Source organism: Centrocercus urophasianus, unplaced genomic scaffold (assembly GCF_019232065.1).
Source record: "Centrocercus urophasianus isolate 14NV4802_14NV808 unplaced genomic scaffold, USGS_Curo_1.0 seq_12, whole genome shotgun sequence".
NCBI lineage: Eukaryota > Metazoa > Chordata > Aves > Galliformes > Phasianidae > Centrocercus > Centrocercus urophasianus.
The window spans coordinates 57,029,179-57,054,956 of record NW_024884364.1 but is presented as its reverse complement, the minus strand read 5'-3'; the positions used below and the strand labels follow the sequence as shown (position 1 = coordinate 57,054,956).

Below are 25,778 nucleotides of genomic sequence, written 5' to 3'. Positions count from 1 at the left end.
CAGTGTTCTTTATGTTTGAAGAGCCCTTGTATGTTTTGAATACCCCGAGATGTTCTCTGGGTGCTCTATAGCCGCCCCTTCAAATCAGTCTGTGCAGTCAATGCAACATTAACTGCTTCCCTGAAGTAGTTCTGCGTTCTGGGAGGTCAAAAAGTTGATGAGGAGTTTGTGGAGCAGCTTGTTAAGGGCAAAGCAGTACTTTCAAGTTTAAGTTTCTTCCACAAGTCTTGACCCACACAGAGTAACAAACAAACAAACAAACAAAAACCCACAACAAAATACCACTAACAAGGAATTTTGGGAAGGAAGCCTGTGTAGCAGTTGTCTCTTCTGAATCCTTCTAATTTTTGACTGTCCTAGAGATATAAATGGTTTCCCCGCTGCCTGTGAGAAAGATCTGCTCCATCCTAACATCAGTGTGTGCACCAGAGACATGCAGATTGTATAATTTCCAGCAGATTACCATATCCAGCTTGGATGTGTTTATGAGTGTTGTGTCCTTTTACGCCCTAGAAAATGCATCCTTAGAAGTTCCATCCCACTGACCCTCAGCCTCCATCAGTCTCTCCTCGACATGTCTTGGCACTTATACACTCAGGTTCCAGCTTGCTTGCCCTACTTGGGCAGTGGTCCCCTTTACTGTTCCCCAACAAAACCCTCCGGACTGAGGGGCATTGGTAAGAGATGGTAGCTGAGACAGCAGGGACAGGAGCAAGACTTTTAATTTGTATGGTTTTCAGTTGAAGGAGGAAACTTTTGTGTGTGTGATAGTTGATAAGCAAAATGGAAATTGTAAGCAGAAGTAAGCAATGAGAAGAGGAATTGTTTTTTCTCATCAGTTTCTCAGGAACAGAAAAAGGAATTAATTCTGTGCAGACTAAGAAGTGCAGTTTTGCAGCTCCTTGTGTACTTGCATGGCTTTTTTCATAGTTTCTGACAACAATTACTTCACCAATCAGATGTTAGTTAAGTGTTCTTTTGGGATTTTCATAGCGCTGTTAGTTGACTTTTTCAGTTACCTCAGTCAAATTAAAAAGAAATTCTTCTGCTAGATCTATCACCAGGGGAAATCATGCACAGCCCTTCGTAAGTTTCTTCTTTTTCTTTCATGCGATGTCTCAAGTGTTTTGAAGTTGGGAAGTTAAACCATAGTATTGTTCTCTGCATCGTTTGATGCTGTCTCACTGGCTTTCATCCAGCTATTTTGAAGACTGCACACTGAAGCTAATGCTGTGTTTTCTGTGAGTGTGGACACGTTGCTACCTTTTATACTTGGATGATTTTTTTTTACTTTTGTTTTTTGAGAGGGCATTTTGCGTTTTCTGATTAATATATAATAGTCTTCAAATTCAGGTCTCCATTTTAAACACATGGCTGTTGTCTCTTAATGTGTATTTAGCTGAGGAGCTGAATAGTCTCTCACATCTCTCACAGTGTAGTTTTAAAACATACCAGTGTCCAACTTCTGCTTAGTTTTGGTGGCATGACCGGTGTGTGTGAACACAAGAAGGAAGTAGTTGGTGTAATTATTTTTGCTTTTGGAAGGTTTTTGACAGTGTTCCATGTGGGATTCTTATAACTCCCAGACAAGAAAGTTGCTGCAATGCTATTTGGTTGTGCTGTACTGTGTTGTTGGGGTTTTTTTTTGTCCAAGTGAGGTGGTACTTCAGAGTTTAGGACTTTGTAGGTCTCATTTGATTGTTTCCATTAGTCACTTACATGATGGATTGGTGAATACAGTTATAAAGAACTGGCAAAACTTCTGGAGACTGAGAACAATTGATTTTGTTTTGGATTGATGGTAAAAGAGCAAAAATACAACTCCAAATACAGTGTTTTGGTTGGAAAAGTTAAATATGTAAAGGGAAAATGTAGCTTTGAATTGTATTTAAATCAAGTGCCAATTTAGAATGGGATACTGCTGCAAGCCTGTTTGGATACAGTTGTGGGTATGCAAAATACAGGAGGTGGTTTTCCACTCTTCATACAGCTGAGAACTGACTATTAGCAAACACTGTGTCTGGTTCTGAGTGTTATGCTTAAAGATTAGCTCAAGAGCAATGAAATGTTTGAAAACCGTGACCTCTAAGGAAGAGATGGGTCAACTGGGGTTCGTCTGGAACAAGAGAAATTGTGAAACAGTGGCAAATTATGTTGATGCTTTTTGAGTTTATCGAGTATTAACATCAAAAACTTTGGCCAATTACTCTTTGTGTTCTGAGGAGCAGGATTCATTTCCAGCAGGAAGGTTTAAGTTTGCGGTGGTTGTTTTGTTTGTTTGTTTTTGCTGCAAGAATACATCCTGACACTATTGGTAGCAGTCTGTTGGGGAGGCGGTTACACCTCGGTTGTGGGAGGTTTTGAAGAACAGGTTAGGCAAATACTATTTATGGCACAGGTTCTTTTATCCACTTTGAGAATGTGGGCTGGAACAGTAATTTCTTTGGGCTCCCTCAGGTCTTCACCGTAGTTCTGTGATGATATACGTATACATGAGGCAGAACCAGAAGCACAAAATGCTTCTTATGTGTTTGATCGTCTAATCTGGTTTGCATCTTGCATTTTGAGTAACTGCGAGTTGCAGCTTAAAACGTGGGCAGAACTGTTATCGTCATGTTCTGTGTTTTGGTTTTCTGGTTTTAGATGTGGAAAGACTTGCAGGCTTCAGAACTGGTGGCAGTGAAGGTTGGTGCTAATGCTCTTTTCTCCCTCTTTTCTCTTTGCACGATTGCAGGTCGCTTGGTGGGTGCCCTGGATGCTGTTCTGGATTCCAATGCGCGCGTTGCTCCCTTCAGAATCTTACTGCAAGTCCCAGGCTCACAGGTTTACTCTGCCATTGCATGTGGTGAGTTATTGAACGGATCAGAAGTTTACTGGGCCATAGCTATTGGTGAGTCACATACAAAAAAAATCTGAGCATGCTCAGCATCTGCATGTCCAAGAAACTCAAGGTAACCCCAGCTGGTCGTGTGCAGGTGTGAAGCTCTTGGCTACAGCTCATGTAACTATCTAATTAACCTTCAGTTAGAATCCCAGGTATTGATTGTGAAAGAGTGTTACATAGGGAAACGTTTCAATAGAAAGCTTGCTTAGGTGAGGTTGTTTTCCATTATTTTTCTTTGTCTTCTCTTGCAAAGTGTTGTAATTCAATTCATATGCCTATCTTTTTGTATGGTAGTCATAGTTGCTTACAGAAAGAAACTGTGTAGTCTTGGCTTTCACCTGTCTTGTCTTTTGCTCACTGCCTGTGAAATATCTTACAACACTTGATTATAATGAAATATAACTTGGACACTTAGAAAATGCTACCTGAAGTAGGTAATAAATAGAGTTGTCAGGGAGAATGTCTAATAGCTGTGCAGTAATCCATTTTACAAGGTTTCTGCAACTTTTGAAAGTCAAACCCATCTTCGGGAAATTGATATGGATGTGAATTGCAACATGCCCCAGTAAGGCTGCTAAATGCCAGTGTTTAAACTCATTCTGTCCTTGCTTAAGCAGTCTGCAGGGCAGTTCTCATCTTTTCTCCACTCTCTGAAATCTTAGCACTGAAATTGACAGCGCGTGTTTTGCTTCCGTTTCTTACAAGCCATGAAATAGTTAGCCAAGGTAAATATTGACATGTTGTTCATGATTTTTGATATTGCAGTCCTTCACATGAAGGGGGCAATCTGCATGTTCACAAGTTTTTTATATTAAAGCAACTACAACTCAAAAGCTTGTCTGGTTGGAACAGTTAAGGATTTTGCTGAGATAAACTTATTTGATTACTGTTTTCTAAAATTCTCTTTTGCTTTCTTAAATGAATACTCAGCACTGAGAAAATGAGATTTGCAGTAATGAGGTGGAAGGCAGAGGGATCTGTTTTGTATGCCATAAGGGCATGACACATACACCGCTGTGAGAGCTGCACGGAAATTAAGAACCATGGTAGCAGGAGCTGTTTCTGAATAATATCTCTGTTGTGAAACCCTGAAGTGAGTGGGGAGAATGGACTTTGGCAACAGCAGATGGAGGAACAGCACGACCTGACCCTTTTCTTAAAAAGCTGGAGCTGCTCAAGGGACTTTTTTCTCCCCAGGGCTGCAGAAGTGGCTGTCACTGGTTTCCCAGCTCTGCCCTGGCTGGGCTGTTTGCTCTGTGCAAACATGGTTTTGTTACTGGATTTGGAAGGAGCAGCAGGTCAAATTAAGTTCCTGCTATGTAGCAGACAAGGAGCAGCTCCAGCAGCTCCTTCCAGTCTACCAGTGTAACTGTATTAGGGATAGCCATCATATCATTAGGCAGTTAATTAAGATGACATTTTCCAATTGTATGTTTGGCGGTCCTGTGCTCCAGGAGCTGTAGGATGAAATTATAATTTATGCATAGGGCTCATATCTGTTACAGACTTTTGCAAATCTCTGAGGGCTGCTGGGAAGTCTGATCCATGCCCAGCATGCCTGTTCTGGCAGAGATGCTTCAGTCCAGATGGCTAATCATCTTATACCACTACAGGGGAAAAAAAAATGCCTGACCTCAGGCCTTGTCTTCATCCATGTAATAATACTTCAGAAGACTTGTGGGCAAAAGAGAACCACAGAGATCAGCTAAGTGAGGTATCTTTGATTTTCCAAGAGGCAACCCACCAGCCCTCCCATACAGTTGGTACTTTTTTGGTTGCCCAGGTGTAGAGAACAAACTCAGTATTGTCTTTGTGCAGCCATTTCAGTATAAATGAAATATTTTTTCACATTTCATATAAGTGAAGTATGTTTCTGGTGTCCTTAACAATCGACACGATTTGTTTTCCTTACAAAAAGGCCATTTGAGTTTCTCTTCTTTCTTGATTTCTCTCTTTTTTTTTTTTTTTTTTTTTTTTTAGATATCTAACCTTGATTAATGATATTTATGAAGTTCCATCACAAGACCTTCCTGTGAAGGAACTTAAAGCTTGGAAAATTTTCCTGCCAGTTGGCATTCTTTATGGAAAACAGAGCAGAGGAGGGTGGAAAATTCGTAGCTCAGTTTGTCTTTTTTTGTTGTTGTTGTGAGGCAGTGTGATGCATTTCGGAGGTACATGCAAAAACAATTTTGAGACAACAAGTTTTCTGTCTGAGATTAATTTTATAAGTATATTCCTCTGTGCTTTGTATGTCCCTTACATCAAACTACGTTTCTCCTTTATTTCATAAGAAAGGCATAAGAAAAGCTACTGGCTGCACTCTTTTTACATATAATATTTAACCATTGACCAGTAGAGTGGAGTGGCCATATTTTCTCTTAATTGTCCTCTGTGTCACCTCTCTTGCTCTAACTCTCCTGTCATAATGATAAGCAGTTCAGTTTCGAGCAGAAAGAGCCAAAACAAATAGGTAATGTAATGACTGAAATATTATTTCTGGACTTGGAGTGAACACGTTACATTTGAAAATCTTTATTTTTCAGTAATTTTCTGTTCACTGATTTTCTCCCCTAAACCTTGAAAAGATGCTCTTGCAGACCCTGTAGGTGTTGTTGAATCCAACTCCTTCATTTTTAGGTTCTTTAATTATTACAAACAACTTTTCAAGTAGGATCATGTCATGTATGCATGCATGTATGGCAAGTGTGTGTGTGTGTGTGTGCATGTGCATACGAAGGGAGAAAGGACAATCAGGGACTTCTGGGAATAAGACATATAACAGTGGTTCACAGTGGCTGCTTATGGAATGCTGTGTCAAAATAAGCTGTCTTCTAACAGGCCAGTAAGAGGTTTTGCTGGTTTTTCTGCTTTGACTTTTAATGCAGCATTTGTTGGCTGAGAATGTTTGAGAAGATAAAGATAAAAGCACTAAAACTATTTTCCTAAAACAATGAGTTTTTTGTTTTTCTCTAAGTATGCTGCTACAAATTAGACCTTTCTGTCCTGTTTGCTACCAAGAGTTCTGAGGTTGCAAGTTCAGTTTCTCAAAGTGAACTTCAGTAATAATGCATTTTACTACTTTCAGTTTTTTCTTCCTTTCAACTTTATTTTATAGGTTGAATTTTAATTCATTACTTTTTACCTTTTTAGGTGCCACTGCCGAGGAGATAAATCAGCACTGGGAGTGGCTGGAACAAAACTTGCTCCATACTTTGTCTGTTTTTGACAATAAAGAAGATATTGTTAGTTTTGTCAAGGGGAAAGTAAAGGTAGGGAAACTGTCTTGCTTTTGTCCAATTGGTTGCAGGAAGTTATTCATATTTGTCTTTGTTCATCTTAATACTGTTTTTCAGTTGAGTGTGCTGATCCAGCTCGTGTTCGTTCTGAATGCAATTAATCACCAAGTCTGCCAAATTTTTCTTGTTCATGTTCAATTATTTTACTTCTGCGTATCTGTAGTCTTACTGATTTGTTTCCATGCAGACTTGTAAGAAGCAAGAAAGTGTTTATGCCATTGTATTTTCACACAATGACTCTATAGGTAGTGGTTTCTTGTAGAGCAGTGACTCCTAGGTCTTCTTCTGGCTAAGTCTCACTATTGGCTTGGCAGTGCTGACTGTGCCTCCAAGGGGAGCAGCAGAACCTCCTGCCTGAGCAGGCTCCTCACTGGCGGTCTTACCCGTGACACGACTTCTAAACCAAATTCACCTTGATCTGATGCGAGATGAAAACTATCTTTTCTGTCACACAGTCAAAAGGATGCCAGGCATTTGGCCAGTTTCTGTGTGATGGTTAGAGAAAAGTTGTTTTTCCAGTAAGCGTTAGCAGTCAGAGTGGCAGAACCTGCTGCCACGTGGACAGTGAGGTTGTCTCTAGTGCATAGGAACAGCTGTCCTCTGGTGCAGAGCTGGCCTCTGACCAGCAAGCTGGAGCTGTGAGGCTGTCGTGCTGCTCTCTTGGACTCTCTTCCTAAGGCATGGAAATCACCCTGGGCTTTGCAAGGTGTCAACATCATGGCAAGTGACTGCAGTGACGCCTCTGGCTAGCCGCCGGATGTCTGAATGGGCATCTTTTTAGAAGGGCAAAAGTAGAATTTTAAGGATAGAGGAATTAGGTGATGAAGAACAGATTTACAATAATAATGGCATGTGCACTGAAACTTGGAAAGCTTGGCATCCTGTGCTCTCCTTCTAATAAAACACACTCTCCAAGGGCTGGCAGTGGTGCAGGTCTGCTGGGGGACACTGTAACTGAGATCCTGCTGCAGCCTTCTCATCAGTAAGAATGATGCTCTCCCCCCCCCGTATCCACTGTTTTGGTCTGGAAAATTGGTGGGAATGTAATGTTTCTGACAAATTTCAGCCCTGCTGCTGTGATCTCAGCGGTTTCTGAAATGGGGAAGGAAGCACAGTCCATCACTGCATAAACCTTAGCATTTATCCTGCTTTTTTAAAAGAGCAGTTTTGATGTGCTGTACCTTGCTGAAAGTTTAAACTTGCTGTGCCAGCTTCTGTTCGTGGTGCGGAGGCCTTCTCCTGGCACAAATCACATATCTAAGTGCACTGACAGGCTCAAATGAAATTAATCTCTGTTGATAATGCTGTAGCAGCTGATTGCCTAGCACGGGGAATATTTAAAATTCTTCAGGTTTCATTACTTAATGTTAAACTCAGGTGCTGGACTTTGTCCTCTGGTTAACTCATGAGTTGTAACATCACTGTTAAAATTCTCAACATTGAATTATATCCACAGAGATGTTCTTGAAATGACATGTTTAGTAGTTCAGAACATGTTACAACTTACTGACATCTTACTGCATGGCTTCTTTGTAGGAAAACAGAACTGATCAGCATACAAAATTGTTATTGTATCTTTTCACTGTATGCAGCAGAACCCGGTGTTCATGAACTGTAAGTAGGTGATTTTGCCAGACGTACTGAAAAAGTAAAAGAAAAACAGGCAAAACCAAAATAGAACAATGGCGACAACAATGACAACAAAAACACACAAAAAACCTCCAAAACACAGAACACCCCACAAACAAGATCCCAGGAAAAACCACAACTGAGAGTCTTGATCTGGAAGCATGCAGAGCGTATGAGAGATGCAACCAGTGCAGAAATGCATCCGTTTGTGAAAATGGCAAATCAGCTTGAATTTCTTCTTTCAGAAGGAGTTGTGTTATTAAAATTTGAATGGTAAGCTTGTAGTAACTTGCTTGAATGCGAATACTGTAAGTTTATCATCTGTTATCTTCTTATTGAATCAGGCACTGATTGCAGAGGAAACGAGCAGTAAGCTCGCTGAGCAGGAGGAAGACCCTGAAAAGTTCCGAGAAGCCCTGGTGAAATTTGAGTCCAGATTTAATTTTCCTGAAGCAGAGAAGCTGATCACCTATTATTCTTGTTGCTGTTGGAAAGGAAAAGTTCCTCGGCAAGGCTGGCTTTATTTGAGTATCAATCATCTCTGTTTTTATTCCTTCTTCCTGGGCAAAGAATGTAAGTGTAAATATGTAAGAAATCTAGCACTGTGGAGAGAGATAAACAGAACTGCTTTGAAATGCAAAAAGAGTTGGGATTTTTATGAAAAGTGTAATTCTTCCCTGAGATTTTTATTACTCAGATGAAAGATCCTGTTTAATTTGGGTTTTACTTCTTCCTTTGTGTTTGTATTTTAGCATTAATCTGGTAATACAAATAAGAACACGAGTTTGCAGTTATGGTTACTCTCCAGTCCTTTTTTTTTTCTTCATGTGAAGCAGGCTTAAAATGTACCAGACCTCCTACAGCTTCAACAGCTGGTTTTAGTGCTGCAAACAGTCAGCTGAGAGCTGATGGGAGCACATCGCCGCCAGCACCGCCGAGCGCAGGGTCGGGCGGTGAGGCAGGAAAGGAAGGGCTGCCTGGGGGAGAGAGCGCCGTGCTAGGAGTGCGTGAGGCTGCTGCGAGGCTGAAAATAGAACAGGAAGCACAGCAGTGACACTGCTGCTGCTCTGAGTCCTCGCCATCCTGCTGTAGGGAGCACGGCAGTATCGACCTATTCTGCCGTGACTGTGGCAAGAATTAGACAGCGATTAGGAAAGCTGTACCATTTACTGGTGCACTAGTGCAAATGTAGGAAAAATAATAGATAGGAAGTGGTGACTGTGAAAACTTAGAATCATAGAATGGGTTGGGTTGGAAAGGAGCTTTAAGATCCCCTAGTTCCAACCCCCTGCTATAGGCAGGAACACCTTTCGCTAGACCAGGTTGCACAAAGCCCCATCCAGCCTGGCCTTGAATGCTTCCCACAACCTCACTGGGAAACCAGTTCCATGTCTCACCACTCTCATCCTCACTAAAGAATTTATTCCTGATTATATAGTCTAAATCTACCCTCTTCCAGTTTAAAGCCATTTCCCCTCATTCCTGTTGCTACACGCCCTCATAAAAAGTCCCTCCCCAACTTTCCTGTAGGCCCCCAACTTAAAGCACAGAAGGACGTACCTAGAGTTAGGGGTCTTTTTTCTTCATGCTTTGTTTCATGCCAGTTATTTTGTCACATGTGCAAAAGGTGGCAGGCAGAGTTAGATTTAAAATAATGGTATGCCTCGTAAATACAGAAGCTAAATTTTTCCTGGAAGACTGTAGCAATGTTTCTGGATATGAGTCCTTGATTGATCTTCTTGTTTTCTGTTTAGTGTCAAACAGTATGCTTTGTGATTTGTTTCTGCTCGCTGTCATTGCAGCCTTTCTCTCATTAAGCAGAGATATCCAGTCTGCCAAAGGAGGCAAAGCAGAAATTACACTTATTGATGATAGATAATGGGGGAAGGAGGAAGCAGAGATAAAAGTCCTCTGTACTGTTCCAGAAGTTTTGTTTCTGCAGTATCACAGTTCATTAAATGATACTTGAAGTACAATTTCACACTGTGTTCTATAAGAATTCTTTAACTTTTCTTTTTTTAATTATAACTCATTGTGAAAATGCAAAAAACAAACAAACATAAAGCCCAAAACAACAACAGCTCAACCTCAAATAATTACATGTTTGCAACCTTTCATTTTGAACATGGAAAATAGGCTGTTTGTTGTTACAGTCAACGGCATCACTTTGTGGTCTATGCATGGAAGGGTAAAATAAAAAGTAATTGCAAGTCTTATATGTGGAAATGGTATCTAGCTCCCTGATTCTGATAAAGATCATTGCTTCTGTTTGAAACCTGGCATTTTGTCATATTGATGAAATGCTTGTATTTCACTGAACTTGCTGTAGCTGTGTTTGCCGTAGCTATTTTTGCTTTTCTTTGAGAGGCTGCTGCTGATCATAAGTAGAACAAATGGTTCATTGTCTTTCCTTTTTTCAAGTAGCAATCACAAATCTGGCTAATTCCGGTCTAGCAAATATTGCTAATAAATTGTATTTATTGCATTACTTCCCATCTTCCTGGGGAAAAAAAAAAAAAAAAAAAAAGGGGTTTAAAAAAAAAAATTTTTTTTTGTGTTTTAATTCTATAAAAATTCCCCCAAATTGTAGACTGAAATCTCTTTATAGTAAAAGTGTTAAGTCTTCAGCTTCTGGCAAGCCTGTTGCCTTCTCCATGTTTTATTTTTTGTTGAAATGACTTGGAATGCAGTACTGGAACCTGTTTTCAGCTTGTCATAAAATTTATGTGAGCATAGACTACACGGAACATATTTTCAAGACAAGTCTCCTTTTAGCGAAGTTTTTAAAGCATTTGGAGAACTCGGTAGGATTTGCCTGTCAGCTTTCTTACAAGGACACGCCAGGGTTCCTTTACATTTTTTAGTTACACTTTTGTTGTGCTAAAACTTTGAAGACTTCGTACCTTTCCGTCAGAAGTCGGGGCCTGTTGCAGTCTGCTGTTTCTGTGACAAGCACTGTGCAGCCTATTTGCTCCTGACCTGCCTAAACAATAGCGCTATTGCTACAGCACTCTTTAATCTTTCTTCCCTTGGCTGTGCCGATGCAGATGACTTTGTGACCATTTGCAACAGTTTGTGTGTGTTGACGCAGCTGTGCTTTACTTAAGTAAGAAAAACTTTAACCTGCAAATAATCTCGACAGCTGTGGTTCTTTTAATACAGAAAACCTGCTGAGCGTGGCTGCTTATATAATTAACGATTGTGGATAAGTGTCATATATACATGACAATGCTTGTTATTACTGCCTTTTTATTACTTTATTGGCATCAGGAGACTAGCTAGGGATGTTAGGAGATGTAGCCTTGATGTTTATTGGTGCATGGAATGCTAGGAAGCATCCAACAGTTAAGTAGGAGTTTAATCTATTTTAGAGTTCTTTCCAGACTAATTTCTACCCGGAGGTTCGTGTGAGAGGCAGCGTCTTTTAGTGGCTGTCTAAAATAAGCTGATTCTTTTCTTTGTATTTATATGATTTGACAGAGTGTTTAAGTGTGGAGAACTGTGTCCTGTACTTTTTCTTTTCCGTAAACAACTTAAAATGCATTTAATGTTTATGACAAAACTTGCCAGTGTGTTTTTTAAGTAAAAGGTAACCAAAACAGGAAGATCCCAATGCCTAGGCGGTTTTCTTTGACACCATGTTTATAGCAGTACGTAAACTTTACAGAAGAAATTAATGTACAAAACCTTACTTTTCAGGAGAGTTATTTTAATTTTAAAATACTGTGCATGTAATTGGAATAGGTTTCCCAACTGCCTAAAACTTTACTTTTGCAAGGTTACAAGCCCTATCCCTTTTTTTTTGCTCCCTACTCTTGAAATCCACCATTTCTTCTGGTAGTAATGAAAGCTTCAGAACTGACTTCTACAGAAGTTAAAAGCAAAGGTTCAGTAGAGACAGGGCTCCTCAATCTGATGTTTCTTAAGAATAGAGATGAAATTCTGAGGGAGAGATTCTCAACAAGACAGTCTGTTGGAATGAGGGAGAACAAATGCATAGTGATATCAAGCATTTCATCTTTTTCTAGGCCTTTGTAAGGATTAGCTTATCCTCTTTGCTGTTTGCATTTCCTGAATTTGTGTATGAACACATATGAACAATTTAAAGGAGAATTTCTAATTCACTTTTGGTCTTTCTGCAATGGCAGTGAAACTCATCATTCCTTGGGTTGAGGTCCAGAAGTTGGAGAGAACCTCCAATGTCTTCATGACTGACACGGTCCGTGTCACTACACCAAATAAAGAGCGTGATTTCTCCACGTTCCTCAATATCGCTGAGGCATTCCGGATCATGGAGCAGCTGGCAGATGTAACTCTCCGAAGGCTACTGGATAATGAGATCTTTGAGCTGGATCCAGGCCTACAGGATCCTACTCAGATTACCAAGAGGTGAGAAGCAAAACTGCTCTTCCATGTGTAAGCAGAGGTTCAAAAGTAGATTTTCTGGGTTGCGTTGTTCGCTGGGTAAGGCTTTAAAGGTTTACTTGACTGGGCAAAAAAACCCACATGGATTTTGCAGTGTACTGCAGTGTATCAAATAATTTTAATTTGTGTGCAAGGTACTGTTTTTTTCCATTTCTACTTTCTTAACTGAATATCACTGTAGTTTTTGTTAGTTTTGAAAGTACCATTCTTGTAGTAGCACAAATGACAGTAAGGGATATTTTCTGTCATTCCTGAGGAATGGCATTCCTTTGTTGATAATATCAGTAGTGTATAGGCTTTCCTAGTGCTGACAGTTTTGTAGAATGGTAGCTTATACGTGGAATCTCCCACTAGGAGGATTGCCATAGCTGACTTAGCAAGCATTTATAGGACCCAAAAACAGACAGGCTGTTGCAACAGATTAATGTGCTGATGTCAGCTCTACACATTGCATCCCTGAAATGCATCTATGCATTCCTCTCCCACTGTAGAAGTGCACTGAATGCTCAGGGAGAAGATTGGTAACTATTTTTCTGCCAGTAACATAAGACAGAACTTTGTGTTTATTTGCTGGTATGTGAAAGGGGAAGAGAAACTGCAGGGAGGAATTTTAGGTGGGCACAATGTAATATCCAAAACTGGAATTTGCCTGGGGCATCAGGTTCCTGTGCTCATCCGTAACGTATGTTTTCTAAATGGAGTTTGTTTGGAGTGCTGATAACTTTTCCTGCTCTTCCTTCCTGTCCTCCTGCCAGAGGTACAAAGGGAATTACCCAGGTGTTGCTTCCAGGGTGAGATGTAGGAAATGCAGAGTGTTGTTTCACAACAAATGGAAACATATCCAGTAGCCATTATGTTGTTTTTGGGTGGCATTTTTTGCAGTGGAGAATATATATATATTGGATATATGTTTTAGGGAAACAGTTGTGCAAAGTTTAGTATTAAACTTTTAAAGTCTTACTGTTTTAAAACTGTTTAAAACATGAAGACACTGGAGCTTCTCTCCATCTTTCCCTTTAATTTCCTATGTACACACAATAAGGGAAATGACTGACACCAGGATTTCATCCATGATATCGTCAAGGAGTTCGCTGAAGTTGTTTGTTAGAGTGATACAGTGGTGAGCAGCCGTGAACTTCCTTACAGGCTTTTTTTTTTGTAGCCAGGACTGCTCTAAACACAAAGGCTGTCATTGTTTTTCACTGTGTGTGTGTAACTGGATATTGTTAACATTATGGGCTTTTTGCCCAAGAAATGTAGTTTATGTCCTTTGACTAATGTAGGATATGACTTTGAGTAATAGGTTGTATTGAAACCCGTTTCCATGCTTTACAATTCTACCTCCCTCCTGCTTTTGGGCTGAAAAGTTAGATCCATAAAACAAGGGAAGTAAATCCAAAAGAAGTGTAACAATCCGCAGGAGACATTTTCAGCATCTACTGATTTTTAACCCTTAACTGTCTCTTCTCAAAGGGGTTTTTGTTTCAAATAAATGAACAGAATGAAAAGAGAACAGAAAGAAAACAAAGAGTCCCACCAACCTAGAATGACAATTACAAAAAAATTAGAGGCTTAATAAGATCCTATAATACAGGGCTCTTGGTAAATCAACCTCTTTGTACCTTGTGGGGTTTTTGGAATGTGGTGTGTCTATTAGCAAATAAGTAACAGAAACCATCCCACACATTTATTCAAGCGTTTTTTTTTCTTCTTTCTTTCAACTTTAAAAACAAACAGAAAAACCACACGCACACACACACACACACACACACACACAAAACAAAGAAAGAAAAAGAGGAGAGGGAGAAGAAGAGTGGAAGGGAGTAGAAAAATACAATTGATTCCTGAGCAAGATGTTCTCTTAACCACGCTGATATGCTGTAACTTGAGATGGCAGAAATGAGAATGTGGAAGATGCTGAAATCCCATTTCCTCTGTGTGATTTAGAGAGGTAGTAGCTGGATGAGCTGCTGTTTCTTGTGCCCTTTGTCACACTTCAGCAAACACTTTGATGTGATGTGATTAAGCAAGACTGCAGTTAGAATAGTAGATAAACTGGTTTTTAATGCTAACGTGTTTTGGGGGGGATGAGCTTCTTTGGCGTGTGAGGTTTTTGTTGCTGCTTTTTTTTTTTTTTTTTTCCTAGAACCATTGTAGTACTACAAGAATAATTATTTTCCACTTGACATTTTTCCCTAATAATTGTCTTTGTTATTTCTTGTGCATGATTAGGAAGCACATTGTAGTCTATCAAAATGAAAGCAGTAATCCACGCATCATTAAAGTTATTCCTGCTGTGTCAAATTAATGCTTTATATTTCTTTTGTTTGCTAGGATTTCTTTTACAAGAAGCTCATCACAATGTCTTTGCATATAAAATGCGTTTTTAATGTCACTATGGTCTATATACATTCTAAAAAACATCAATCTTTGTTGCTTTCCCTGAGGCTCTTGGTGTCATCCTGCTGAACACGGATGAGACTCCGAAAGGTGGGGGGATTAGACCTGCAATCTGTGACACCAGTTGTATCAAGACCAGAGTCAAACAAGTCCATACACAAGTTTTAGTGGTGCCTGGTGAAAGGATAAGGCTTGGAACAATGGATTACATAGGGATTAATAGGAATTAAATTAATTGCCATAAAAAGTGAAGTAAAGCAGAGGTGTTTGAGAACTATAAATACAATTTCTTGCAGATGTATTCACATGCGCCATACAACTTTACTTGAGCACATTGCTAAATATTTTTCTTTTCCGGAAAGAAGGTTACTAAAATCTCCAGTGTAGCTTTATTGTATTTCTTATTTCCATCTCTTTCAGGATGTAAGGATATTCATCACATTTTTCAAATGTAATGAGGAAATTGGTCAGAACACATGATTTAAAAGCTCTAGTGCTTCTATCAGTAAGGTTTCAAAAACATAATACATTTTTCTAGGCCTGATTTCTTTTTTCATGTCTAACTCTGAATTCCTAGGGAGGATGAATTTGCTGCAAACAGAGCAAACAAGGTTTTTAACACTGACCTAAGGTGAACAGAAACTGAAGTATCTTGAATTGTAAATGTCACTTCAGTGTGCATTGATTCCAGGAACACCATAAACCTTGAGAAAAACAGAAGATGTGACAAGGAAGAACCTTATTTTATTCATCTGCTTGGCAGAAGGCAGGGTTTGGATTATCTCTGCATGTCATTCCTGACAGATGATTGTCTAATACGTTTTAAAGGATTTCCAGTAATGGCAATGCCCATAGTGGTAATTCACTGCCCTACCATTGGTTGGAAGGGCTTTCTTGAAGTCTCTTGGAACTTTCTTGCTGGTTTTTGAGTCTAATGCTTCTTATCCTATCCATTACAATGGAAGAGATCAAGTGTTTCTCTTAAGAGCAACCATTGTATATTTGGAGATTACTGTGTGTCTCCTTTTACTTCTGTAATCTGCACTACTCGGGTTTATCCAGGTGTTTGTTACTCGTCTTGTCTTTAGTTCCTCTCTAGACATTTGCCATTAATCCCATAGGCTGCAGGAGTGCAATGGCAGGGTACAGGAGTATTGCTGACCCTGCCACTACCCCAGGCCTTCCCTGCTGCCTCTTGGGAGCTGAAAGCTTCCCCGTGCTGCCTGGTGTGGTGATACTTCTCTTCCCACAGCATGAGGCTGCTAGCTCGTGTTTGATTTGCAATTTCTTGTAATCCTGAGGGAGGGTGGTTTTCTTTTTTTCCTGTGTTTGCTTGTTTGTTGGTTTTTTAGAATTCTGGTAGAGGTGGTTCCCAGCCTGTATTTGTGCAGCTTTCCTCCTGCAACTGAAAATATTTATCATAGAGTCATAGTCATAGAATGGCCTGGGTTGAAAAAGACCACAATGATCATCCAGCTTCAACCTCCTGCTATGTGCAGGGTCACCAACTAGCAGACCAGGCTGCCCAGAGCCACATCCAGCCTGGCCTTGAATGCCTGCAGGGATGGGGCATCCACAGCCTCCTGTTCCAGTGCGTCACCTCTGTGTGCAAAACTTCCTCCTAATATCTAACCTAAACCTCCCCTGTCTCAGTTTAAAACCATTTCACTTCGTCCTGTCACTTTCCACCCTTGTAAACAGCCATTCCCCCTCCTGTTTATACATTCCCTTGAAGTATTAGAAGGCCACAATGGAGGTCTCCCTGGATCCTTCCATTCTCTAACCTAAACAATCCCAGTTCCCGCAATGTTTCCTCATAGGAGAGGTGTTCCAGCCCTCTGATCATCTTAGTGGCCCTTCTCTGGACCTGCTCCAAGAGCTCCACATCCTTCCTGTATTGAGGGTCCCAGACCTGGATGCAGTACTCCAGATGGAGCCTCATAGGAGCCAAGTAGAGGGGAACAGTCACCTCCCTTTCCCTGCTGGCCACCCCTTTTTTGGACAGTTGGCCTTCAGGGCTGCAAGCGCACACTGCTGGCTCACGTTCAGCTTCTCTTCCTCCAGGACCCTCAAGTCCTTCTCAGGGCTGCTCTCAAGGACACCTTCCCCCAGTTTGTATAAATACCTGGGATTGCTCTGACCCAAGTGCCGCGCTGTGCACTTGGCCTTACTGAACCTCATTAGGTTTTCATGGGCCCACTTCTCCAACCTGTTCGGGTCCCTCTGGGTGATTTACCTTCCTTCCAGTGTATCGACTGCACTGCTCAGCTTGGTGTCATCTGCAAACTTACTGAGGCTGCACTGGATGCCATCATCTTGTGTGGCTTTTTGTCTGTACATTTCAGTCTGAACTGTGATCCTGTTCGTTTGCTCATTTGTCTCTACCAGCCTCGCGCCATGTGTAAATGTGATAACAACAGTCTTTGTTCCACTGTGCGGGTTGTTGATGAAAATACTGAACAGACACCAGTGTAAGACAGACTCCCAGGTGATCTTCTCCATGCAGCCTTCCACTGTAACTGTGTGCCTTGGAGGGCTGCTTTTTGGGTACTCTTTTTGGGTACAACACATTTTCATTGCAGCCTAGTTGTGTTAGTTCCTTTGTGAGGAAGTATCAAGTTTTTCATAAAGTCTGGCTGAAATATCTGTTGCATCTCCTCCATTTGTAAGTCCAGTGTTCCTGCTGTGTGAGCTAATGATGTTGGGTTTAATTTGTCCTGACAAGTCTACGTTGGCATTCATTACATGGTTTTTCCTAGCTTGCTTATGAGAAGTTTCTCAGAAAACCTGCTGAATTTCTGTGGTAAGAAACAAGATATATATTGCTGTTATTTTCAAAATCAGCTTTCCGAAGGCTGAATAGCAAGAACAGGGCAGTAATCATTCTCTAAAAGTGAGAGGTCAAGTAGTCTGTTCATGTTTTTTTTTCTTCTTTTTTTTTTTTCTTCCCTATGTCTGTTGCTTGACTTTATGCCATACAATTCTTTGTCTGGCAACAAACAGTGGGTGACTCAGCAGGACCAAAGTCTTGCCAAGTTGACTTCTGTTGGATTTAAAGCAGAGTGAAAAATAAAAACCACCACAAAAACCAAAAAACATTTGACAGCAAGGACAGCATTTTAAGTGTCGTGATAGTTTTTTCTTAGACTTGTGTGTTATTTCCTGTAGTTTAAAACGCTTGCTAGGTAACGGTAGGTCACACAGGTGGAGTTATCACAGCTTTGACTTGGCAGACCCTTTCAAGTGCCAAAGGCAAAGGCACTGCAAGAACCCCGCACCCTGCAAGTCAGGAACTGTGTTTGGAGAGAGCTGCTGATTTTTCTGAAGAGCGGGGAGCAAAGCAGTTTCATCCTTTAGCCTTTTATTCTTCTGAGGCACGTGTAAACATTTGATCTGTGTTAGTTTTATGCGGGGATAGCTTTCCTTCTTTTCTTAGGTGTAGCTGAGTGTACCAAATTTGCTTACAAGCCAAACCACTTTAAATACTGTGAAACTAGAGAAGAAAATTTCAAACAGATTGGGCAGCATGTGGAGAAGTTGTGTTTCTGTTCAGTGCTGCAGGTATTGTGAAACTCAAAATGGAAGTTGTGGGATCTGGCCTGAGTCGTTGCTGTATCATATTTACGCAACTGCTATCTCGTTTTCTTTTTTGCTGTTTCTTAAGGCGAGAAGCCCTACAATTTGCCTGCCTAACAGGAAGTATTGTCACGGTGTGCCACTTGCCCTTAATTTGATTCCACAGCAGTAAGTGCTGCCCATATTTCTGCTACCGTTTTTGTCTCCGGCTTGCACCCTCCAGCAGGCTGTGCTCTCTTTTCAGCGCTTTTCTCTCGGGCACAGCCCCAAGCAGCCACAGTTCAGAAAGCATCTGGGCAGTGCTTTCAGACATGTGGTTTGAATTTGGACTGGTGCTGTGTGGAGTCGGGAGTTGGACTTCAAAAATGACATCAGTCAGCTGGCTCGTTGGTCTAGGGGTATGATTCTCGCTTAGGGTGCGAGAGGTCCCGGGTTCAAATCCCGGACGAGCCCTCCTTTTGGGAAAAGAGGAACGTGGCGAGGTTCATCAAGAGCGGAGGAATCTGGGTCGTCCCTCCATCTCCAGCACTGGAGGGTGGTAGGTTGGCCGTGAGCCAGCGGTGTCCCAAGGAGGCCAATGGAATCCTGGAGCGCATGGAAAAGAACCTGGCCAGCAGGTCAAGGGAGGCGAATGCTGCTCTCCTTTCTCCCAGTCCTGGGCTTCCCAGGGAGTCCAAGACAAATGGGGAACTTGTGGAGAGAGTCCAGCAGAGATGCTGCAAAGATGAGAGGCCTGCAGCGTCTTCTTGTCAGAAAAGGCTGAGAGACCTGGGGCTGTTGAGCCTGGAGAAGAGAAGGGTGAGAGGGGGTCTGTCTCATCGCTGTTGATTACTATCTGAAGTGCAGAAGTCAAGTCCATTTGCGGTGTACTCATTTTTAGGTGGCGTGCAGCAATAAAAGAAGGGGCAGGCTGGAACACAAGGAAGTTCCTTCTGGACATGAGGAAGAACTTCTTTGGGACTGACAGAGCACTGTAACGGGCTGCCTGCCCACAGAGGTTGCGGAGTCTCCTATGGAGATATTCAGGACTCGTGTGGATGCCTACCCGTGCCAACCTGCTGCAGCAAACCTGCTTTAGCAGGAGGTTGGTCATGATGATCTCCAGAAGTCCCTTCCAGTTCCTAAAATTCTGTGATTCTGTGATCCTTATGGGTCCCTTCCAACTTGGGATATTCTGTGATTCTGTTTCTGGGGCTGGCAGTCTTTCCCCCTTCAGATTATGTTGAACGTGTGGGGTTGGATGCCGTGTCCTGGTGAAAGTTCCTTGAGGAATTTACTTTGATTCAGATATGGAAAGTCATATTTCAGTTGGAAAACCTGTAGCAATGGATCTTCTTGTCTGAAAGGAGCCTGCAACCCTAGGATACGCAGCAAAATGCGAAACACTCAGAACTAGACAAAAGTTACGGATTTTGGAGCATTGGAAGTAAATGATTCCCAAGTAACAGACAACCTCTGTGTCAACAGAGGTTCTGCTCTCCGGTACAATGCATTTTTTAGCATAAAGGTATAGAAACTGCAGCAGCCGCATATTTCAGGGAGGGTCTTACCTTCCTGGCACAATAGCAGCAGAAAACAGCTCCACACAGACCTGACTGCAGATGCTATCAGTAGCAGTCATCTGTGTTGTGCAGGAATGGAAAATATTTTTGTGCTGAGTTAACCAGGAGGCATATCCTGATCTAGCTTTGTCACAATAGCAGATCACCGTGGGCACTTACTCGAATTTCTTTTGCTGTGGAATTTTAACTTCAGAGCAAACTTTTTCTCTTCCTTTACGGAGAGTGCTTCTCTTTGTTCTTTGTGAAAAACAGGAGGCTGTTTGTCTGTTTTCCTTGGATAATCCTATGAAGGATGATAATGCTTTAGAAGGAAACAACAGCCAAACGCTGTGAAGTGTGGTGTGTCCGTTGTCACAGCTACAGACCCGCCCCCTTCGTTTCTGTTTGTTTTTCTTTGTAGAGTAAACTGAAATGAAACACAGGATTTATTTACTGGAGAAGAGGCTACATCTGTGCAAACTTCTTGTTCTTAAACAGCAGGGCTGGGGCAGGGGAGGGTGTTTGCAGAAGAGGGGGAAGTGGGGAGTGGAGTGGGGCTTTACAGCGACAAGGTACCGCACCCTGCTGCACTTCAGCCCTGCTTTAAATTCTTGCTGTAGAACAAATTAACAAAGTCAGTTTGGTTTTTTTTTCTTTTTTTTCTTTTTTTTTCCCCTCCTAAGGTGAATCACGTTTGGAAAAATTTACTTGTAAAGAGAATGATAGAATTTGAATCCTGTAGTTCCTGGAACTGCTGTTGGTGAGATAACAGTCATGGCCTGTTTCTACTGTAATTGCATAGCTTAATAAACTACTGCAGAATTCCTCATTAAAAAAGGAGGTGAAAAAAAAATCCTCTGAACTCGATTCTGTGTTACCATAGCCCAGCAATGAAAGCTTAATGCTTTTTTTTTCTTTTCTTTCTTTTTTTAATTTCCACATAACTGTGGATGGGTGAATGGAAGCAAACCTAATCCAATATGGATGTAGTTGATGCTGTTGTTCCTTCCTAAGTCTAAGTGGCCTGCAATTGTTTTGCATTTGCAACTCTTCAGAGGCAGATACTTTTTTAAGTTAATGATGCAATTATGTCACCATCCTTAACTCTTCTGTTACTGATCATTTTGGGTGGTACTTATTGAGTAAATGCATCGCTTTTGGATGCAGGTGATGTTAGTAGTTCTACCAGGACAGGAAACAAGGGACTCAAAGCTGATCTCTGTTGCTCAATATGCATTCATCAGATGAAAGATTTAGTTATCTCCTGGGCATTGAAACCTGTAACTCTTTGAGGCTGGAAAGTGGTATAGCAGCCAGAGAAAGTGTATGGCTAAATAATAATGGTAATAAAAGAGACGACTCGTTTAAATTAATTTTCTTCCCTTTTCTATTGTTCAAGTAATTGCTTTTGATCTATTGATAAGAAACTGTTGATGATGATTCTTTTTTATTTCTAAGTTAGTCTTTTGTTGATCTGCTCATGTAGGCATTGAAGATTGCTGTGCGTGGTGCTTTTGTTCTCTGTCCCTTGGTGAGACTAAGAAGAATCTTGTGCATGGTGCCTTGGCTTTCAGAGTCCTGTGATTTTCTTTTAATGCTTTCTCCTAAGGGATCTTGAAGCCAGAGCACAGAATGAATTCTTTCGGGCCTTCTTCAGATTGCCCAGGAAGGAGAAGCTACATGAAGTTGTAGACTGTTCTCTCTGGACACCATTCAGCCGCTGTCACACAGTGGGAAGGATGTATACTTCAGACAGTTATATCTGTTTTGCCAGCAAGGAAAATGGCTCCTGCAATGTTATCATCCCACTTAGAGAGGTAGAGTTGATTGTTTCATTTCAAGTCCTTATCTGCCTTTTTTCTGCTGCCACTTGATTTATCCACAAACTATTACTTGATGAAACGAGAAGGGTGCTTGTGTGTACTGTGCCTAGAAGACTATTTAAAGTTCATTCTGGGACTCATTAGAACATGAGTTCCCAGGATTATGCATGGGTGAGTTAATGAAATTGTCAAAGTTAAGCATGGGCAGCAGAACATACCACTGCAGTGGCCGAAGTCTGATTGATCCAACACTGGGGCAGTGCTCCCATCCCAGCTCCAGAAATGTGTAAGTCCAACTTGATGTTGGTGGAGACTTCAGCTTGGACCCAGTCTGGCAACATAAAGGCATCCTTACCTGAGATCAATGCTTAGAAGTGTTGAATATCTCCCTCCACAGACAGACTCTTGTGTGTACTTTGCAAACCTGTGGGGCAGTAAGAAAAGAGGGAGTTCTGGAAGGAGTGATGAGTTGCTAAATTTCCATAAAATTAGAGACTTATTCTAGTAGACGGAGAGTGCATGGGAAGGTGGTGGGAGTAGAGGAGAAGGGGGAACTGTCAGCAAACATCTGCCTGATCTGCTGTGGATACGTTATGATCTCTTAACTAAAGCTTTCCTTTCATCCTCAGCTAATAACAGAATAACATGCAAATGGTGTATATCCTAACTGCAGTGACTTACCTTCCACTCTCACAGAAATAGAAAACAATAAGAGAATAGCGTTAAATACTTCATCACAAGCAACTATTTCCCCCCATCCTCTAAGGTTTGAACATAAATTTCCTCCTCAGTCCCATGGAATTTGATTGAGTTGACCCTTTTCTAAATCTAATATTAATCATTGCTTTCCTTTCTTATCTTTCCCCTCAGTCTGCTCTCCCAAAGTGGGTGGCAGAGTTGAAATAAAAACAAAACAGAAGGAAAAACAGCTGGGATACTTTCTGCTGCCCTATACGAGCTTCTGAAGATACCATAAACTTTGGGTGGCAGAATATGTCTGGCTAAGGAAAGCCAGTATGAATAACCACTTTTTAAACATGCATGTGAATGAATGCCATTTTTGTAAATTGAGGTGCATGTACAGTGTTTGAACATATTTCTGTAGATGTGTGCATTATGTTTTCTTTTGATGTTTCTGGAAAAGGTAATCAGTATAGAGAAGATGGAGGACACCAGTCTTCTTCCTAATCCCATCATTGTTAGCATAAGGAGCAAGACTGCCTTTCAATTCATTGAACTGAAGGAACGGGACGCTTTGGTGGAGAACCTACTCCAGAGGCTAAAAGAAGTGAACTCCAGCAACCCAGTGCACTGTAACAACCTGCAAAGTAAGAACCAGGTACTGAACTTCGGTGGCTTTTTGAATTATGAATTCGTTGCATTTATCCATCTGTCTGTTGTGCTGCTGTTCTCAGGGATCAGTTTCGCTCTGGCGCTGTGTGACGCCGTTGGTTTTGACCAGTACAGTGGTGCAGGGGGTACCCATGGCGCAGCTGTGGGCTGCGCTGTTTGAGGGGAGCAGTGAATATGCTGAAGGCCAGCACTGCCCTTCACAGAGGCCTCAAAAATCTGATGTGAGGGCTGATAGAGACTTTGTGAAGTTCAGCAAAACTAAAAGTGAGGTCTGGCAGAGTGGCACCATGCAAAGGAGAGGCCTGGGCTGGCTGGCTAGAGAGAAACTGGGCAGCAGAAGCATGGAGCTTGTGGTGGACACCAGGCCGAGCCCATTGGTCAGCAGTGCCCTGTTACAGTGGAGAAGGCCACCAGACTGTGGGTTTGAGTGTAACCAGCAGGCCATGAGACTTTATTGCTTTCTTTTATTCAGTGCTTCTGAGTGTGATCTTGAATGCAGTGTCCAGTTTTGACTCTGCCTCACCAAACAAGAAAAACAGTGACAACCTTTAGAAAGTGCCCTGGAGCACCACAACATGACTGTAGGTTGAAGTAAGTGCCTTATGAGGTGAGGCTGAGGTCAGCAAGAATACTTAGAAATTACTAACAGCAATGGTTTCAATGTAACAACTCTTCTCTGGCATACAAATAAATGATAATATGAATGAAGTCTTGAGTAAGACCTTTCCTCCTGGAAGGTATAAAACATTTTGATGCAACAGCCAGAGCTGGCCCAGGAAGCAGGCTGCTGCTTGTTTTGAATGCTGTTTGGGAGGCAGTTCTTAACCTCTTCTCATTTGTCACCTCCTGTGGATCTACACTGCAGAATGCTCCTGTGTTCACATCCGCATGTGTGCCTGGGGGCTGTGAGCCTGGCAGTCCAGGAATGGAGGCTGCCCAAAGCAAGGACAGAAGCGAATGCAACAAGGAGAGCAGTTACTTGCTCAATGCTGAAGCACTGAGATCAGACTTTCATCAGTCGGGAATGGCAGGCCTTGATTTTGGAAAGGTATGTACAATTTTAGGGATGTTTTAAGTTTCTCTTAAAACAAACAACCAAACAACAACAACAACAAAAAAAACAGGTAATTCAAAATGCAGACAGGTAATTTTAGTGTAATAAAACTCTGTATTGCCTGGAGAAGTTACGTGTGTGCTAAGTATAAAATAGCTATTTTTTAATTTGCATGTTTTTTTCTTCTTCCTCCGCCATTCCTTTCTGGTGAATATTTACAATGTTTTTCCCTATCTTCAGTTGTGTTCTCCCTTATGTGGTGATTCACGTATGCAAAATGGGCGTAGTTTAACTCCTTAGAGCATGCTTCCCATATCCTTTGGTAATGGAAATATCTTGCAGAATTTCTAAGTTATAGAATGTTTCTTGTTTTACAAGTTCTCACATGCACATGATTTGTTCTTTTAAAGAGACCTTCTTGTTTGCAGTCTAGGGAGCAAATCAAAGAGAGTCTATGGGATGACCATTTTGTGGAGTATGGGAGAACCGTGTGCATGTTTCGCACAGAGAAGATCAGAAAACTTGTTGCTATGGGAATCCCTGAATCCTTAAGAGGCAAACTGTGGCTGCTCTTTTCAGGTGAGCACTTATAGACATGTTGGCTGTAGTCATGTCTGATTCTGTGCATAGCAAAACATTTAGGTACAGAATTTCCCAAGGGCAATTAAATGTCTTAGGCATGGAGTTTATGTGCTTCTAGAGGACAAATGATCAAATAATAACAGCAAGTAAGTAATTAGGTGGGTGGTAAGAATTTTGTCTCGGCATGATGGCACAATGTGCAGAAAAAAATGAAATAACATCTGCTTCATCCGTGTAATTTAAAATTAACGTCATGTTTTCATAGAGTAATGCTCTCCTTCAAGGAACAATTTGATTTTAGCATAAACATTGATTTAACCCTACTCAAATCAAATTACTGCAAAATAATGACATCTTCAAGTCAGCAGTGCTGCTCTTGCTCCAAGCTGAAAGTTGGCAGGAATAATAGAAACTAAAGATGGAAAAAACCAACTTGTTTCATCCACAGATCTGGCAGAGCCAGAAAGTTCCTGCAGGGTGATCTCAGATGTAGTCCTTAATCCAACATACAACATGCTGAAACGTTTGTAAAGTGTACAACTTCTTTAATCCACTTGTCTCTTCCTCCCTTCTGGCTGCTTCCAGACGCTGTGACAGATCTCGCCTCTCATCCTGGTTACTACGTACATTTAGTGGAGGCCTCCATGGGCAAGTGTTGTATAGTGACAGAGGAGATTGAGCGTGACCTCCACCGCTCGCTGCCTGAGCACCCAGCCTTCCAGAGCGAGACAGGGATAGCGGCTCTCAGGAGGGTGCTGACTGCGTATGCGCACAGAAACCCCAAAATAGGATACTGCCAGGTGAAAAGCTCCTAGAGGGCTAATGATGCTTTTCTTTCTTTCTTTCTTTCTTTTTTTTTTTCCCCTTTTTCTTCTTTCTCACTTTTATCGTTGTACTGGGAATAATTTAAACTCTGTTTTTTGATGAATGATGTCTTCAGTTACGGAAAATGCATAACTTTGGGCATTAACTGTGAATTACTCTGGAAAACAAGCATGCTCTGCTTTATCAAAAGCATTCCCTCGGCATTCTGCAAGCTGCAATTAGAGTTAGAGGAGGGAAAAAAAATAAATTGATGCTTTTGTTTGTTTGAGGGTGAGTTTCTTGCACAATACTTGGAGACAGTGCAAAGGGAGCTGGCCTACACAGATGAGATTTGCATAGTGCACTTGGGCAGAGGTTTAGTGAAGCTCTGCTCTTTTTTCCAAAACTGAT

The 25,778-nt window shown here is 41.4% G+C and overlaps 1 protein-coding gene and 1 non-coding gene across 2 annotated transcripts in view; both read left to right on the top strand.

Annotated features, from left to right (window-relative positions):
- Positions 1-25,778, top strand: part of TBC1D8 (TBC1 domain family member 8) — a 47,736-nt gene that overhangs the window by 8,104 nt on the left and 13,854 nt on the right. Inside the window, exons 2-10 of the mRNA XM_042809582.1 lie at positions 2,735-2,845; positions 6,035-6,153; positions 8,154-8,382; positions 11,958-12,198; positions 21,361-21,568; positions 22,719-22,913; positions 23,793-23,975; positions 24,410-24,560; positions 25,149-25,363. Coding sequence (XP_042665516.1) covers positions 2,735-2,845; positions 6,035-6,153; positions 8,154-8,382; positions 11,958-12,198; positions 21,361-21,568; positions 22,719-22,913; positions 23,793-23,975; positions 24,410-24,560; positions 25,149-25,363 — 1,652 coding nt within the window. The remainder of the gene's footprint in view (positions 1-2,734; positions 2,846-6,034; positions 6,154-8,153; positions 8,383-11,957; positions 12,199-21,360; positions 21,569-22,718; positions 22,914-23,792; positions 23,976-24,409; positions 24,561-25,148; positions 25,364-25,778) is intronic.
- TRNAP-AGG lies at positions 18,592-18,663 on the top strand. The gene has a single exon. It is a non-coding gene; the product is annotated as a tRNA-Pro (tRNA).